At 35.6% G+C, this 16,002-nt stretch overlaps 1 protein-coding gene across 1 annotated transcript in view; it reads right to left on the reverse strand.

Annotated features, from left to right (window-relative positions):
• LOC123550957 (E3 ubiquitin-protein ligase rnf213-alpha-like) overlaps window positions 1-16,002 on the reverse strand; it is a 158,058-nt gene that overhangs the window by 39,877 nt on the left and 102,179 nt on the right. The window contains exons 52-62 of the mRNA XM_053540043.1: window positions 15,807-15,948; window positions 14,794-14,987; window positions 14,286-14,471; window positions 12,424-12,544; window positions 11,955-12,152; window positions 11,231-11,370; window positions 10,817-11,018; window positions 10,420-10,550; window positions 7,549-7,808; window positions 3,868-4,018; window positions 3,181-3,346 (exon numbers count right to left, since the gene is read on the reverse strand). Of these exons, the coding sequence (XP_053396018.1) occupies window positions 3,181-3,346; window positions 3,868-4,018; window positions 7,549-7,808; window positions 10,420-10,550; window positions 10,817-11,018; window positions 11,231-11,370; window positions 11,955-12,152; window positions 12,424-12,544; window positions 14,286-14,471; window positions 14,794-14,987; window positions 15,807-15,948 (1,891 nt within the window). The remainder of the gene's footprint in view (window positions 1-3,180; window positions 3,347-3,867; window positions 4,019-7,548; window positions 7,809-10,419; window positions 10,551-10,816; window positions 11,019-11,230; window positions 11,371-11,954; window positions 12,153-12,423; window positions 12,545-14,285; window positions 14,472-14,793; window positions 14,988-15,806; window positions 15,949-16,002) is intronic.

Here is a 16,002-nt window from a genome sequence, read left to right on the forward strand (position 1 = left end):
GTGACCTCTACAGTGTTAACAATCTTCTCCTCTGATTTGACCTTGTGACTTAGTTTTTGACCAAGATGACCCAATATCGAACTCGACCAGGATTTAATTGAGTGCAACATTCTGACCAAGTTTCATTAAGATTGGCCCAAAATTGTGACCTCTAGAGTGTTTACAAGCTTTTCTTTTGATTTGACCTGGTGATCTAGTTTTTGGCCCCAGATGACCCAATATCGAACTGGTCTAAGATTTTATTGAGGGTAACGTTCTGACCAAGTTTCATTAAGATTGGGCCAAAATTTTGACCTCTAGAGTGTTAACAGTCAAAGTGTTGACGACGGACGGACAACGGACACAGGACGATCACAAAAGCTCACCTTGAGCTTTATGATTTAAACAAGCTAGATAGTAATACTAAATACCAAATATCTAAGGTATTGGCCTTATCGTTCTCGACAAGAATGTTTTTAAAGATTTTACCTATATAAGTCAATGTAAAACAAGAGACCTCCGGGGCGTGGCATATATTGCCTCAAGGGTCATGATTTGAACAATCGTGGTAGAGAACCACATACCACGTATTAGATATCTATGCCCTGGGCCTAATGGTTTAAGACAGAATTTTTTAAAGGTTTTAAAAGGTTTTTCCCTTAACAAGTTTCTTTCAACAATGTGCCCCCTGGGAAGGGATAGTTTTAACCTCAGGGGGGTGAATTAAACAGTCTTGGTAGAGGACTACTACACGCTGCTATATACTGAATATCAAAGCCCTAAAACATGTGGTTTTGTACAAGAAAATTTTCAAAGTTTTCCCTATATAAGTGCATATAAACCATGTGACCCCCAGGGCAAAATCATATCTAATTTGAACAATATTGATAGAAGACAGTAAGATCATGCTACATTAAAAAATATCAAAGCCCTTGGCCTTGTGCTTTTCCCTATATAAGTGTATATAAACCATATGTCCCCAGGGCGGGGCCATATTTGACCCTAGTGATATAATTTGAATCTTCTTGGAAGAGGCCCATTAAATGATGCTACAAACCAAAAATCAAAGCCATTGAGCATGTTGTTTTGGACAAGAAGATTTTTTCTCTAAATAAGCCAATCCACGTGACCCCCTAGAGCGGAATCATATTTGACCCTAGAGGGATCATTTGAACAATCATGGTAGAGGACTACTGGTTAATGCTACATCCCAAATATCATAGCCCTAAGCCCTGTGGTTTCGGACAAGGATATTTTCAAAGTTTTCTCTCTAAATAGTTTATATAAAACAAGAAGAATATCAACAGGGAAAGCCACGTCAAAACGCAGCTCCAAAGACACACACGAAAACACTCGCACTATAACACTATACACAAATAAACACACAAGGACAAACAACAAATACAGGAACACAGTGGGCACCGCCCTGGAACGGTCAGTGGCAAAACCACCACTGGGGAGTTTAAACCGCTTTATGGTGCACCCTTTAGGGCCCAACGAAACGGGCCAGAAGACGGAAATCATAATAGCTCAGTCCTGGTGGGATTCAAGAACTACTAATCATAGAGTCCTCCACCTGTTCCGTCAGACACAATCAAAGAGGAAAGCGTAGCGTCCAACTGTAAAAGGGCTGAATACCAAACATGCGGTGTGTCTCATAACAGTTGGGTCATAACCTCTTTTCATAAAACGTTTAATCACCTTACAAAATACAATTGGAAAATTGCCATGACCCAAAATCTTACGAAGTTTGTAAACCATATCCCCATAAAAAGCGGGATTTGATATACCTTCTCGCAGAAGTGTCTTTAAATTGCTATTGTATTTCAAAATCAAATCTAAATTACGATAGTAAAATTTGGAAAAGTATTTACGTAATTTATAATAACGGTAGCCCTGATGAAGAAGCTTATTTGTAATATATAAGTTACGTTCATTGAAATCCTCAACATGACTACACGATCTTGCAAACCGAATTATACTGAGAAATATATACCCCATACGATGTAACCATGTGACCCCTAGGGTGAAGCCATATTTGATCCTAGTGGGATAATTTGAATAATCTAAGTAGAGGACCACTTGATAATGCTACATACAAAATATAAAAGCTTAAGGACCTGTGGTCTAAGACAAGAAGACTTTTAAAGTTTGTCCTTTTGGTTACCATGGCAACAAGAGTTCTGTATGGAATTCAATTCTTTGAACAAATTTTAAAGGAGACCACCTAAGAAACATCTCTCTGAAGTTTCGTCAAAATTAGCCTGGTGGTTCAGGAAACGATGTTGTTTAAAGGTAAGTGTGGACGGACGGACGACAGACGGACGGACGGACGATGGACGGACGCCGGACGGTCAACGATCACAATATCCTATAAGCTAATATTATATACATGTCACACTCGGGAGCTTAGTCATTTTTCACCCTATGGCAACAATTTGAACAATTGCGGACTTATATAATACGCATATAGTATATACATGCCAAACCAAGAGGCTTTTCCAATTTTTTATCATAGGGTATTCATTTGAACAATTATGGTAGAGAGTCAACCCCTAATATCACATGCCAAGGCTCTAGCTATCATGGATTCAGAGAAGTAGAATTTCAAAGTTTCTTATATATAAGCATACAGTATATGCATATCACACTCAGGACAGTCACCATTTCTGACCTTAGGGCAATATTTCAAACCATGGTATCATCGGCCAAATATCAAGGTTCTGGCGCTTATCGTTTCAGAGAGTTTGCTTTTTACCATAGTGACCCATATGTTCAATAAACCGGAACCATTTGAACAACATGGAAAGACGGCCACCTGGTGATCGTTTGTGTAACCTTTCTTAAATATCTATTAATTGGTTTTGGAAGAGATGTCGTTTAAAAAACTGTTGACGGCGGGCATACGTACGAACGCACGCAAGACGGACACAGCGTGATCACAATAGCTCACCATAAGCACTTCGTGCTCATATGAGCTTAAAACTGTTTATTTACCAATAAACTTCACTAGCGTTACATAGTTTTGGGTTGAGCGTTTTAGCGAAAATATAGCGCTAAGTAATCTAACAGATAGAGTAAAAGCGACCTGAATTAATTTATCATTTTGTCAACAAATTTCTTCTAAACAAAAATAATTTCAAGGAACAATTAGTTAAGCAAAATGATGCTCTAATGAAGTACTAAAATTGAAGTACAAACATGCAGATTTAAAGCTTCTGGGGCGTTAAGAAAGGATAGCCACAAATCTCTTTTCCATCTGTCTTCATCTTGCATTATGCTGAGATTGTTGTTTGTATCCAAAAATGCAATGACACCAGCGAATATCGGCGAAACCTTGCTTTCCAAAATTTGTGAACAAGAGCGTCTACAAACAGAAAACAGTGTTACTTCGTATCATAAATTATACTGAATATTATTTTAGGTGTGTTTTCATCAACATGTAAAGGTTAGTTTCCTACTACTATGTGTTAAATGCAATATTTCATAAATGTTGACCTTGGTAAAAAGAAGAAAACATGTAAAGGACGTAGGCATCTTTTACAATTTAAGGCATTAAACACATCATAAGTATGTTCATTTAAATCTACATAGACACGGTAAAGCAAACAAATACAATGTATAGGAACATATTTGGGCAACGTCTTGTAGTGGTCAGTGGTATAACCTCAACCAACAATAGCTTTTCCAAATTGTTGAAACTGGTACCTATGAAACAAACTGTGCCGTTTGATAAAGGTCACCTAGGTAAAGCTGCTCGAAGCCTCTGGAATGACAGGGTCGCGCGGTTCGGCATATTTTAAATTCTAAAAAAAGACTTCAATTGACTGTCGTTCAGGAGAGTCGCATATCAGCTTCATTAATACAAATTGTAGAGTATTGAACTACCTTAAGGTTCCAGTTTTGCTGATATTGTCTAAATCTGCTGCTTCAAGTATCAGCCAATCTTGTGCCAAAGTAGCAATATTCGTCTTGGTTTCTTTCTCCTTGAGAAGCTTAGCAATAAGACGACACACACCCTGAACAAATGACGTGTCGCCTTAAATAACAAAGACAGTTAGTGTATAAGATATCATCAAAAAATAAAAATCCGATAAACCGAATGGCCTAACATTTACATCTCCCTTCAAAGAAATACAAAAAGAAAAATATACGATAAAAAAGAAAAAATATGAAATGAATCATAGAAAACATTTTTTGTCTTAATCTGATAATCGGCAGAATTTCTCTAGCAGAAAATTCGAACAATGTTTACTCTGTGTACATAAAGAAGGTTTTCATTTCAACAAAACCATTAGGCTCACGGCTATGACACGTAACAGTACATGCAAGCAGAAGATTCAAACCGACCTGTCTACTATACAGTGAAAAACGTTTCTGCTTTTTCTATTACATTCCTAAAGAAATAGCGTTTCATCCAAAATAAGCAGGATTTGCCGAATCAATACTTCTCAACGATTTGTGTCAATTTAAATATATATATATGAAGGTGGCTACATCACAAATGGAAATATGTCTTGCACAACTAAGCTCCTGAGCTAATTTACCCTATAAACATTCTAAATATGATTCATCCATCTGTTTAATTCAATTTTGTTAATGAAATTTTATGATAAATAACGCGTCAGTACTCTTAGAAATATTTCGTCATCTCAGCGCATACCTACTGTGTTACTACTGGTACTGATGATAAACCCGGACAGATGATAAAGTCGATCACCTTGGAAATATTCGATTGCAATCGGTTATTTATAAAACTGAACACACCATCTAATAGTTTCCATTTACAACACCAACTGGTGTAAACAAAAACAAAATTGGTAAAAATACTGTATAAATAAATGACTTACATAAATTTGTATAAAAATATTTATTCAAAATTACTGGGGAAGAGGGTGTTTTTTGGCGCATGCTCACTATCGAAACATGAAGGCCTGATATTTGGTAACTTTTCATTACTTGATCAGGAATGACTGTTGCAGCTTTTTGGGGAAAGTTTCAATATAATAATAACAAGAAAATTTTGTAAATGACAAAGTGTTCGAATTTATCATCAGCCAACGTTCATACAGTCCCCTTTTTACATACCCCTTTCAGGGCCTCACTTCGTGTGAGTTTGCTTACTTATATAAATCTGAATTATTTAAAGTTTTCAGCAAAGGTTAACCTTTATTTTGTTACCGACCATTGATTACAATTTGCAGAAATAAAAAAGTTACAGGTAAAAAACTTCATTTTCTTTTCGGGTTTATCATCAGCACCAGTATATCTAGAATTAAAAAAAAATATATAATAAAAGAAATGAATCCTTGGAAACATTGCACACTTACAGTACAGAAACAATCTTAACACATCGTACATTGTGCAACCTGGAAGAACTGAGCACCTACCAAAGAGGTAGAGCCTTACACATCGTAATCTAAACACCATGAAAGCATTGAGCACTTAAAGCACAAACTGATCATATCACATCGTAAACCGAGCAAAATGGAAGCATCGAGCGCGTCAAACACAAACACAGACCAATGCATAGAATTCTTAGCACCTTGAAAGCATTGAGCACCTAGTACAAAGACAGAGCCAAACACATTGTAAAAATGATTGAGTACAATATGCACAGAAATAGTTCAATTCATTATAAATCGAGCCCCTTGGAAACATTAATCATTGAAAACACATACGATTTCTGATACAAAGCCCCACACATCGAAACCCTGGCACCATGGAAGCACTGAGCAGCTACAACATATACATCGTAAACCGAACATCCCGGTAGCACTAAACACAAGACATAATACATACGTTGTATCATAAACCGAGCACCCTGCAAGCATCCCAGCGGGCATGCGACGTCGAAACGACGTCGGTTCTAAGTTGTTATTAGGTCGCGACGTCGACAACCAAAATACAACGTCTTCCCGACGTCGAAAGTGCGACATCGGTACGACGTCAGGTTTCGACGTTGTATCGACGTTGAATTTTGGTCAAAATTGTAATTGTTGCAAGTGGACCTGGTTAACGTTTTACAGTAAAATTTAGTCATTTTCTTAATTAATAAATTAATCGGAAATGGATAAAAGATGCACCGCAATTTCTCCAGGAACTGCATTCACTAGTTTACCTCTCTTGATAAAGTATAAGGCACCGCTAGGAGACGATTTTTCTCAAGTAAACATTGTACTTTTTTTCATCTTTTTTAAATTAGATATTTTTTAAGTCCTGATTTAGAAAACTTCGCTATCGACGCTTAATTATAGCTTCTAGAAGAAAACCATTATGAAAACTAGGTTGTTTACACGTTGGAAACCCGACGTTGAATCGACGTCGGGTGTCGACGTTGTTTCGACGTCGGGTATCGACGTTGTTTCGTAGTCGGGGTTTCGACGTCTAAAAATCTTACATTTTCAAGCAAAACACAACGTCGAATCGACGTCCGTATCCGACGTTGTATCAACGTCGTTACGACGTCGAATGCCCACTGGGATAGATCACCTAAAACCTAGACAGAGCCCAATACATCGTAAACCAGGCACGCTGAAAGCATTGAGTATCTACACATGAACAGATAGAGCACCACACATCGTAAACTAAGCACCCTGGAAGCACTGAACAGATAAAACACACTCATAGCTTATTACATTGAAAACTGAGCTCCTTGGTAGCACTAAACATCCAACAGAAATAGCCCCACACATCGTTAATAGACAACCCAGGTAGCACTAAACACCAAAAGACAAACAAAGTCCCACACGTCGTAAACTGCATCCTCAACTCTACACAGAACAGACGATGACCTCCTTATTTTCATCAGCAAGATACGTAATTGTTATAAAATCAATATAAAGACAGAATGGAAAGAAAACACCTGAAAACAGGAGCAAGACCTTGAAATGGTCATTGTCCTTGGTTGGGAAAATTGCCTGATGCAATTATCTTGAATGCCCTTATGACTGATCTTACAGGTCTTGAAATAACATATAATATCATCATTTCCCTTTATAAATAAGCATATATGTAACGCATCGCAGTAAATCCATCGTAAACAAATGTAAATAGGTACGGAAGAAATCATATGTAGTATACATAAACATGAACAACTACATGTGTCCATAAAATTAAAATTGACAAGTATGTGTAAATTCAGATGTACTCGTATATCATTGTGCAGAGCGGAGATGTATAACAATTGCTGCTTATTAAACAGAAATACAGTATAACGTCATGCAAAAATTGTTTTAACAAAACACGTCTTCAGAATTATAACTTGTCACATACAAGCAATAACATCGGGTAAATCTACAAAACTTGACGATAGTTGCTTTGCTAATAGAAAGAATAATCTCTTAAAACTTCGAATCGTAATAATGTTATCATTCATGGAAGTATATCATCTTGTCTGAGAGCAATGTTGTTATGTTTGATAATGCAAACTGCAATTTATTAGGAACCATTTCCTTTCCGAAAACTGTGCTCCAAAAATTTAAATACATTGCATGTAACAGCGACTCAACCCAGCTTAATATATAAACAATATGCGTCTAGAATTTAACAACATGGCTATACTTTTACCTTCATCTTCGTTATGCAAAAGTTTCAGAACCAGTGCTACTCTGTCCGTTTCTCTTTTCGAGTTTTCTTCTTTATCTTTTACTACAGAAAGTGCAGCTTGGACACAAGACATGATCAGCTCTTTAATGCTCACATCTTTGCGCTGACTACGTCCTTCATTTACATCATGTTCCACAGAGGTACGACTGTCCTTGCTGGATGCTGAAGTTGAAGCTTGCCAGGGCAAGTGACCATCATCTACCCATTCCATCATATCTTCGCTACATATGTGTAGGTATATACGTACCAATATCATGTAATTTTTTAACATTATTTCTATAATGGCAACAGCAATGTTAAGCCTTCAAATCCCAACGCCGAAGATAATATTTCGTGTAAAATGTGGCAAAAAAATGGACATTTGTTGAAAAATGAGCCGTCCGTATGCATAGAGGTAGACAACTACTGTGTTTAATATTTATGCACGAGTTATGGTTTATACAACCTGTAGCTTCTGGACTGTTCTTCACAGCACATGTAAAGTTAAAGGTAGAGACAGTTAACTAATTAGGCAATTTATCATGCAACTACTATGCAAAGTGCCTGATAGCACTTGCCTGATATTTTATTTTGATATCAGGTCATTGAATTTATATCAAAATTAAGCTCCTCCCATATTGACGGACTAGTTTTTACATCAGTTTCCTTTCAGACTGAATTGTATTACAGAGTCAAGTTTCGATGTTGCACAATTTTTTTCAAAATAGATTCTGTAATCTCAACAAATTTCCTTGAATATGGTTGTCTATACATTTATCACACAGACAATAGCACTGAATGACGTCATTGTGTAATTTTCATCATGACATCACAATGTTTACATGAATCGATTCTTGGAAAGGTTTACAATACACTTGACAATGTATATTTATTCTTGATTTATGCCTAATTTAAGGCATGCATTTTAATAAGTATTAGCATAAGTATTTGTGTTAACTATTATTCTTGGATCAGATAATTATAATTCTTGGATCAGTGTAAATTTAGTGATTAAACTTTTAAGTATCTCTGACCTGAGTCTGGAACTGGAAGTGAAATTTCCAGCGCTTTGGGCATATATTTATCTGAGTCAAATGTTTAATAATGTGGAAAAAAACATGTTTTGGTTTATTCAAGAGGATGTTTTTTTGTTTTTTTTTGTTGTTGTTTTTTAAATTTATTTTTAAGTAGGCAAGAGTTTATTTCATTGTTATTTTTTACAATATCAGAAAGTCAAAAAACATTGTCGAAGTTGAATTCAATATAGCTGCCATATTGTTTTGTTCAGATGTTTCAGGGGCGGATGAATTTTCAAATCCGTAAAATATAAAAAAAAAATATTTTTTTTTGAGTCAGAAGTAATTTTTTACAAGATAAGAGATGAGGACATCTAGGCAGTTTGTATGAGTTTTATGATAAATAGAATAACAGGCTACTGTCTTTTGATATCAATGTTATCAGGTCTCGGCTGATATGTGCAGAAGGGGTTCGGTTCCCTCGCCCATTCCAGCCCATAACCTGATAACATTGATGGGTGGACGGATAGCTCAGTGGTTTGCACACTGGCCTTCCAATCCTGAGGTCGGGGGTTCGATCCCCGGCAGCTACTCGGGAATTTTCAGAAACGCTTTTCAGTGTTTCCCACCCAGCTAGAGGTGTACTGGTCAGGAACCCAGGCAATCCTTGCGTGTATCAGTGCTATACACTGGGCACGTTAAAGAACCAGGCTTTCTATTCGCAATGAGCTAGGCTAAGTTAGCCGGACAAGTCTGTATCTGATTTCTGATCTCTCTGTGGGGGCTTTGTCTCACTCTGTCCCTCTGGTCAGATCGCTCTGTGTCTGTACTAGTAGAGGATGATTTCGCGCCCTGTGTGGCTGCAGTTGCTGTAAAGCGCCTTTGAACGTGTTTATCATGAAAAGGGCGCTATATAAATCTGGTATAATAATAATAATATAAATCTGGTATAATAATAATAATATCAAAAGACAGTACCCTGTTATTCTCTATTTGAAAGTAAAGAAATGGTTATTGTAAAATGCATTTACTCTCAATAGCCTGTATCACTGGGTGGAGTTTTAACAAATCCACAGCTTTTACTGTAATGCTCCTGACAAAGTGTTATAAGTAAAGGAAATAATTTAAATAAATTTAATGTAGGGTTACAGTTTTTGTATATTACACTTTCCTTTAATTACTCCTAGCTAAGTATGTTACAGCACTTAAAACAATTATGCTCAGCACAAGAAAATTTAAATAACTGTGACAATTCACAAAATAATAAGGTAGAAATATGCTTCTTGCACATAATCGTTGCCCTAAATGTTCTCTGTGGTTGTATGAAGTTACAAAATAATCCCCTTAATAGTTTTAAGAATTCTGCTTCGAACAAAAGAGTTATAATTGAATAAATAAAGGGAGATAATTATATATAATCTCCTGTATAGTAAGCTTATGCCTACTCAATGTGAACTGAATTCCACACTGTATCAAACAATAAATTCTAAATATAGACCAGTATTCTGGTGGTACTAGTAAAACGTTTTTCTTTCATTTGTCTAAGAAAAATACAATATATATATAATCTCATTGTCAGGATTTATAAGGATACTGTGCAAGGGTTTTGAAGACTACAACATAATACGATGTGCGAACAACTTTTTGAAATATTTAATTTAGTTTTCTTTCAAGGACAGCTGCTTAATCATTCGTTTAATAATATTGTGCTATCCTTAGTATACATTACAAGTACACGTGGGTATCTTCATGTTGAAACAAATATGAAATGACATTTTATATTGTCAAGTAAAAAATCTTTATTCCTGTACCTATTTGGAGATAGTACACTACTTACGCAGACGCTGCTCCGCCAACAGATTCTGTAAACAAATTGGCAACAGACTTTCCTTGCATGTCTTGTATAGTAAGCTTATGTCTGCTTTCTGGGAACAAGTCGTCAATGTGAACTGAATTCCACATCCCACACTGTATCAAACAATAACTTCTAATATAGACCAGTATTCTGGTATTAGTAATACGTTTTTCTTTCATTTGTCTCAACAAAATACAATAGTGTCTGAAAATTTCCTATATAAACTTAGTCTACAGATATCATTTTTAAGTTGAGCTAGTAAAACGATGCAAAAGATCCAATATGAACAGCCATGTATAGAATTCGTGTTCACGCAACAGTGTTTCAAAAATAGTAAAAGTAAATTTTTGAGTACAGTTTACAAACTGCAGTTGAATACCTGAAAGCCACGGAACTGTGCTTTTCGTGAAAGCTGAATTATGAAAACTATGTGTACAGTTGCCCGAATATCATCTCTCATTCTTTCAAGTTCATCCATGACACAATACCTCGCACATGCTATTAGGTTGCCATTAATATCACCAGAGTCACACTGTATCACCATAAGGCTAGCGCCTCCACATGTGTTCTGGAGGTGTTGACTGTAATTGCAAAACGAACCATAGTTATGTCTGGCAAACAGTAACTTTTAAATTAACTAAACTCGAGAACAATGCTCAAGAAAATTTATTAAAGATTGAAGCTTGTCCGAATATACCTCGCTCTCTATCTCATGGAGAAAGACTGGCAAATACGAAGCGAAACATTTGATATGAAGTTTACAAAAGAAAAACAAGGAAAGAAGATAACTTACTGTATTCGTCCACTAAACTGCTGCTCTGTATCGAATGATGAGAGAGATTCTAACAGAAGAATTTGTCCAGATGGTATCTTTGTGGTACTGCTGATCTCGCTTTTGTGCACACCGGCCAATAATTTTGAGTGCGTAGTTACCTGTAAATACACAAAATAGCTGCTATTTTTTCACATGCAAGTACAATATCACATACAATTCCAAAAAAAATACAAAAACATTTGCGAGATCACAAGTCGATCAGTAAACCGATATGAAATTATTTGGCTAACGGCTAGTCAGTTTGCTATATATTTTAAACGAGTGGAAAATCACTTAAAAATACAGTACACATTTGTCGATATTCAGGTAATAATTTCAAAAAGAACAACACTAGTATTTGTGTAAACGATACGAATGGGTATCAGAACACCAGATGATTTCTGATTGTCATTATTCGATAATGGATAACAAGCTTTTTTTTTCAGATATAACGTTTTGCTCATGAGCATCATCTTAATTTTATAGTGATAGTCATATTAAATTTTTTTGATAGATTGTTGAGAAAAAGACCGTAATGGAAAAAACTGTTGACTTGTTTTCTTCAACTGTGACTAAACGTGCTTCAAGTTTCAAAATGACATCTGAACTGATTCAAAAGTTTGGACGGGTAGGGAATGGGATGGACAAGACAAATAAAGTTTGTGCCAGAAGTTGTAGACTAAACTGTTAAGTATTGAAACACCTGGGAGAAAAGCCGTTGACACTGTTGCTGTACAATTTTCTGATCCAGATATTGCAGTAAACTGTCGTGTGCCTGTGTTTTAAAGTATATCTCAGTAAGCATCTGCTGTTCTTCGTCGGGTAAACTACTGTTTCTCAGTCGTAACACGGAATCTGGTGTAGCACACCACAGCAAAACAGATTTAGCTGCATGCATAACCTTTTAAAAGCAAACAATGCTTTAATTAGTTACCGGCATCTTGTTGAAAAAAAGAAACATGATAGTCTAAAATTTGATAAGTAAAGCGAATGGTTTCTATATACATCGTTTTAATGCTATTTAATGCTATTCGGGTAAATTGTTTCTTTTTCCTACACAGCTGAATATTGTGGCATGCACTTAAGATTTAACATGTTCAAAGTTTTCAGGGCATATGAATTGTACAAATGTTTATATTTGTAAGCATTAACAATCAAAAATTAAATCTAACCTGGTCCTCTCTGTCAATGAGGCTTTCTTCCTTTTCACAAACGCATAGGATTACAGAGGAGCAAGTGTCGTCATGGTAACCTATAAATACGTCTCCTAACCTGGTAGTGGATGTCTTATCTCTGCAAAGTCACATGAATGAATGTATATAAAATAATAACAACAATACATTAAACATTTATCCTGAGTAAACGGCCAAAACATATGAATGCTTGCGATTTCTAACCTCAATTGATGTTTCTGTCATGCGATTTCTATTTGGAAAGTTAATTTTAAAAGGTATTTTGCAACAACCACAACTGAATAAAAGTATTACGTACAAAATGGAATTTCCTTAGATCTTATAGTTATAAAGTTAAACATCAATTTCCAATCTGCCATTTAAAACATTTTGTAAAATTAAATGAAAATATATCAACGAGATACTCATAAAGGAAAGTACGGAATCCTGTTCGTGCCACTTAAATTGTCGCCTCGCCAACACGCGACAACGCGATAATTATCGCCCTGTCCAAAAACATGTACATGCGACATTTAACAATCCTCGCGAGGTTAAGAGGGCGATAATTATCGTCATAATTGTCGCATGTCTTTCTTAATTCTCACGTCGTGAAATTGAAATCCAAAAGACATAGTTGCGAGAATTAGTAAAACCTCGCATTGTCGCCCGGTGTAGGGGATGATTTCTTACTACATCACCGTGGTATTGATAAATAGTACCCAGGAAGAATTACATCGATCAATTTGTCCGGAAATTTAATCCCAAGCGACAGAGCGACAATGCGACAATGCGAGGTTTTACTAATTTTCGCAACTATGTATATTGGATTTCAATTTCCCGATGCGAGAATTAAGAAAGACATGCGAAAAGTAAGACGATAATTGTCGCCCTCTTAACCTCGCGAGGATTGTTAAATCTCGCATGTATATATGTTTTCGGATAGGGCGACAATGCGACAATTATCGCGTTGTCGCGTGTTGGTGAGGCGAGAATTGAAGTGGCACGAACAGGATTCCGTAGGGAAGAGAAATGTTTCCAAGAACGTATATAAATCAAAATACTGTGTGCGATAAAATACTGTTATTGTATGGCTAATAGTGTTTTAGTAAAGTGCATCTAATCTAACTTTCTCTTTGGTAACTCGAAGGGTGGTAGCGAAAGAAGTTTAAGTGTATATAAATAAAGCACTTTCATTCCCAGCCCTGAAACTGGTCTTAAAGGTACATTTCTGCTATTTCTAGTTTTATTCTTAGGTCGTAGGATATAATCTCTTATGGTAAAGGTACATAGCTGAATCCCTGCTAGCATCGTGTTTTAGATAGTGCAGCCATTTTCGTAGTAAATCATTGCAAGGGTACACTTGTGTTCATACTTTTATATCCAAGCCATAGACCGCGTACATGCACGTGTGACATACACAGGTCTTCTGAATTACAAAGCTATGCTCGACCACTTGACTACCATGACAGGCTGATGCAAAGATAATTTATTTTATTCTATATTATATATAAACGACCATTTCCAAGACTTAACATTTTTACAGAAATAAAAAAAGTAACGTTATTCGATAACAATACTTAAACCAATGATGTCATTTTTTTAAAGACAGTGCAATTTGTTTGTAAAGTGTGTGCCTTTGATATGATACATGACAATGATTTTAAATTAAATAGTGATATATATAGCTCTGATAGGGCGAATATAGGGCTTTTTGATGTTGAATTCATATCCAAGAGCGTGCAGTTATTGTTATTCAAGTACAATAACGCAATATCTAAAGTGACATTCAACATAGCTAACACTTTTTTTAATCAAGTCAACACTTTCTTGGTTTTCATATTTAATGATGTAATGGGCATTACCTATGTAAAACTCTCGTTTTAGTTTGCATGATGAACTGTTTCGTCCAAGATTCCAGTTTTTTAACAAGATTTTGTTGTTCTGTAGTCAGCATCGTGTTTATTGTCAGAAAATGTTTTTCTAGTCTGTTAATCAAAGGTATTGGAAACTTTTCATACACCGTCTGTTTTTCTGCCACTACGATCAACCTGGTCGTTGGTATAAAGTATCATATTTAGGATTTTAGAACAATTATAGATCTACTCATTTTCAAAATTATTCCATTTTGACGTTAGCCCGCTCGGTCATCTGAGTTAAATTCAAATTTAGTTTATTAAAAATTTGTATCCCTTATTGTTTTTAATGAAATCTTTCCGTAAATGAATTAACAATGATTTGGTGTTAAAACTGATATTTCAGTTAAAACCATCAAAGATATTTTTCAAAATCAGAATACAGTTGAAAATAAAGCTTTTACGGAAAAAAACGTTCAGACACTCTTCTATATTGTGATCGTTTATGTGTGCATACCTGAATCTTTTATGCACAGGGCACTTAACCCGATGTGTTCCTAATCCAAGATCTACGTATCTTTCTCCACCAAAATAAACGTAGTATTGATTTAGGGCATCATACAGACTCTCATATAGGTTTTCAAGATTTAGCAAGACAACTGTATTCCCTGTCTCCATACAAATCTTTATCTTGTTGATATTGCGGCATACCTAAGTATAATACTATTAACTGTTAATAAGGACAGATGGTATCTTGCAAAAGGGTAATGTAATGGGATAATGCTGATCGAACATTTTTGAAATATAACTGTAACTAAAGTTTTGATCAAGTTTTCCACCTTTTTTCAATCGTACATTACACGAACTTCATCCTGTTTTCTTCACTATTTTGAAATTAATATATCATTACCGTCATCAATAAAATATTACAGATGGATTCTTGTAAAATTACATGTCGCCACAAACCGTTTCATTTAAATGAAAGGGTGCATGGATATGCATCAGCTAGACAGAGCAAATCGTGGAACGTTGGGAGATGGTACACAACACAATTTATTAACGACACAAGTTTAATTTAAGGGAAATAAGGGGGACAATCGAAAACACCGATTTCATTATCCCAACCAGAGGATGGTTTAATTGATGGTGGATAAATCATCAGTAGTTACCAGGATATCGTATGTAGCCATAATTTGACAGTTACAAATACAATCACTTAATTCGATACCACTAAAGATGTGAAAAAGTAGAAACCACATTGTACTAAATTGTCAAACTGCGAGTAAATGAAATTTTATTTCAGAGGACAGGAAACCTGAAAATACATTTAATATGTGAATTAAGCAAAGTGACTACTAAAATCTGTGTTAAAGGGTTTTCGGCAGTTTCAGAAAAGAATATTGGAAGTTTAGATATTTCATATTTCAAAGACATTCAGCTAAAATGCTAAACCCATTCAACCAACATTGATGCATTTATCCATTAATTTATATGATTTTATTTATGCGATATGAAATTTAATGTAAATACCTGTGTGTACTCTTGGTCACTTCTGAAACTGCTGCCGAATATAGTAATAGGTCTGATGTCACTACCTCTGGACAGAATCAATTGCTGTATGATCGTCAGCGTTCCAAAGTTTTCCGTCAACAGCAAAAGGTAACGACTTTCACTATGCAAAAAAGAAATATAATGTACTTCCGGTATCGACTTGCTTATTGCAAAC

This window comes from Mercenaria mercenaria, chromosome 4, assembly GCF_021730395.1.
Source record: "Mercenaria mercenaria strain notata chromosome 4, MADL_Memer_1, whole genome shotgun sequence".
In the NCBI taxonomy this organism is placed as follows: domain Eukaryota; kingdom Metazoa; phylum Mollusca; class Bivalvia; order Venerida; family Veneridae; genus Mercenaria; species Mercenaria mercenaria.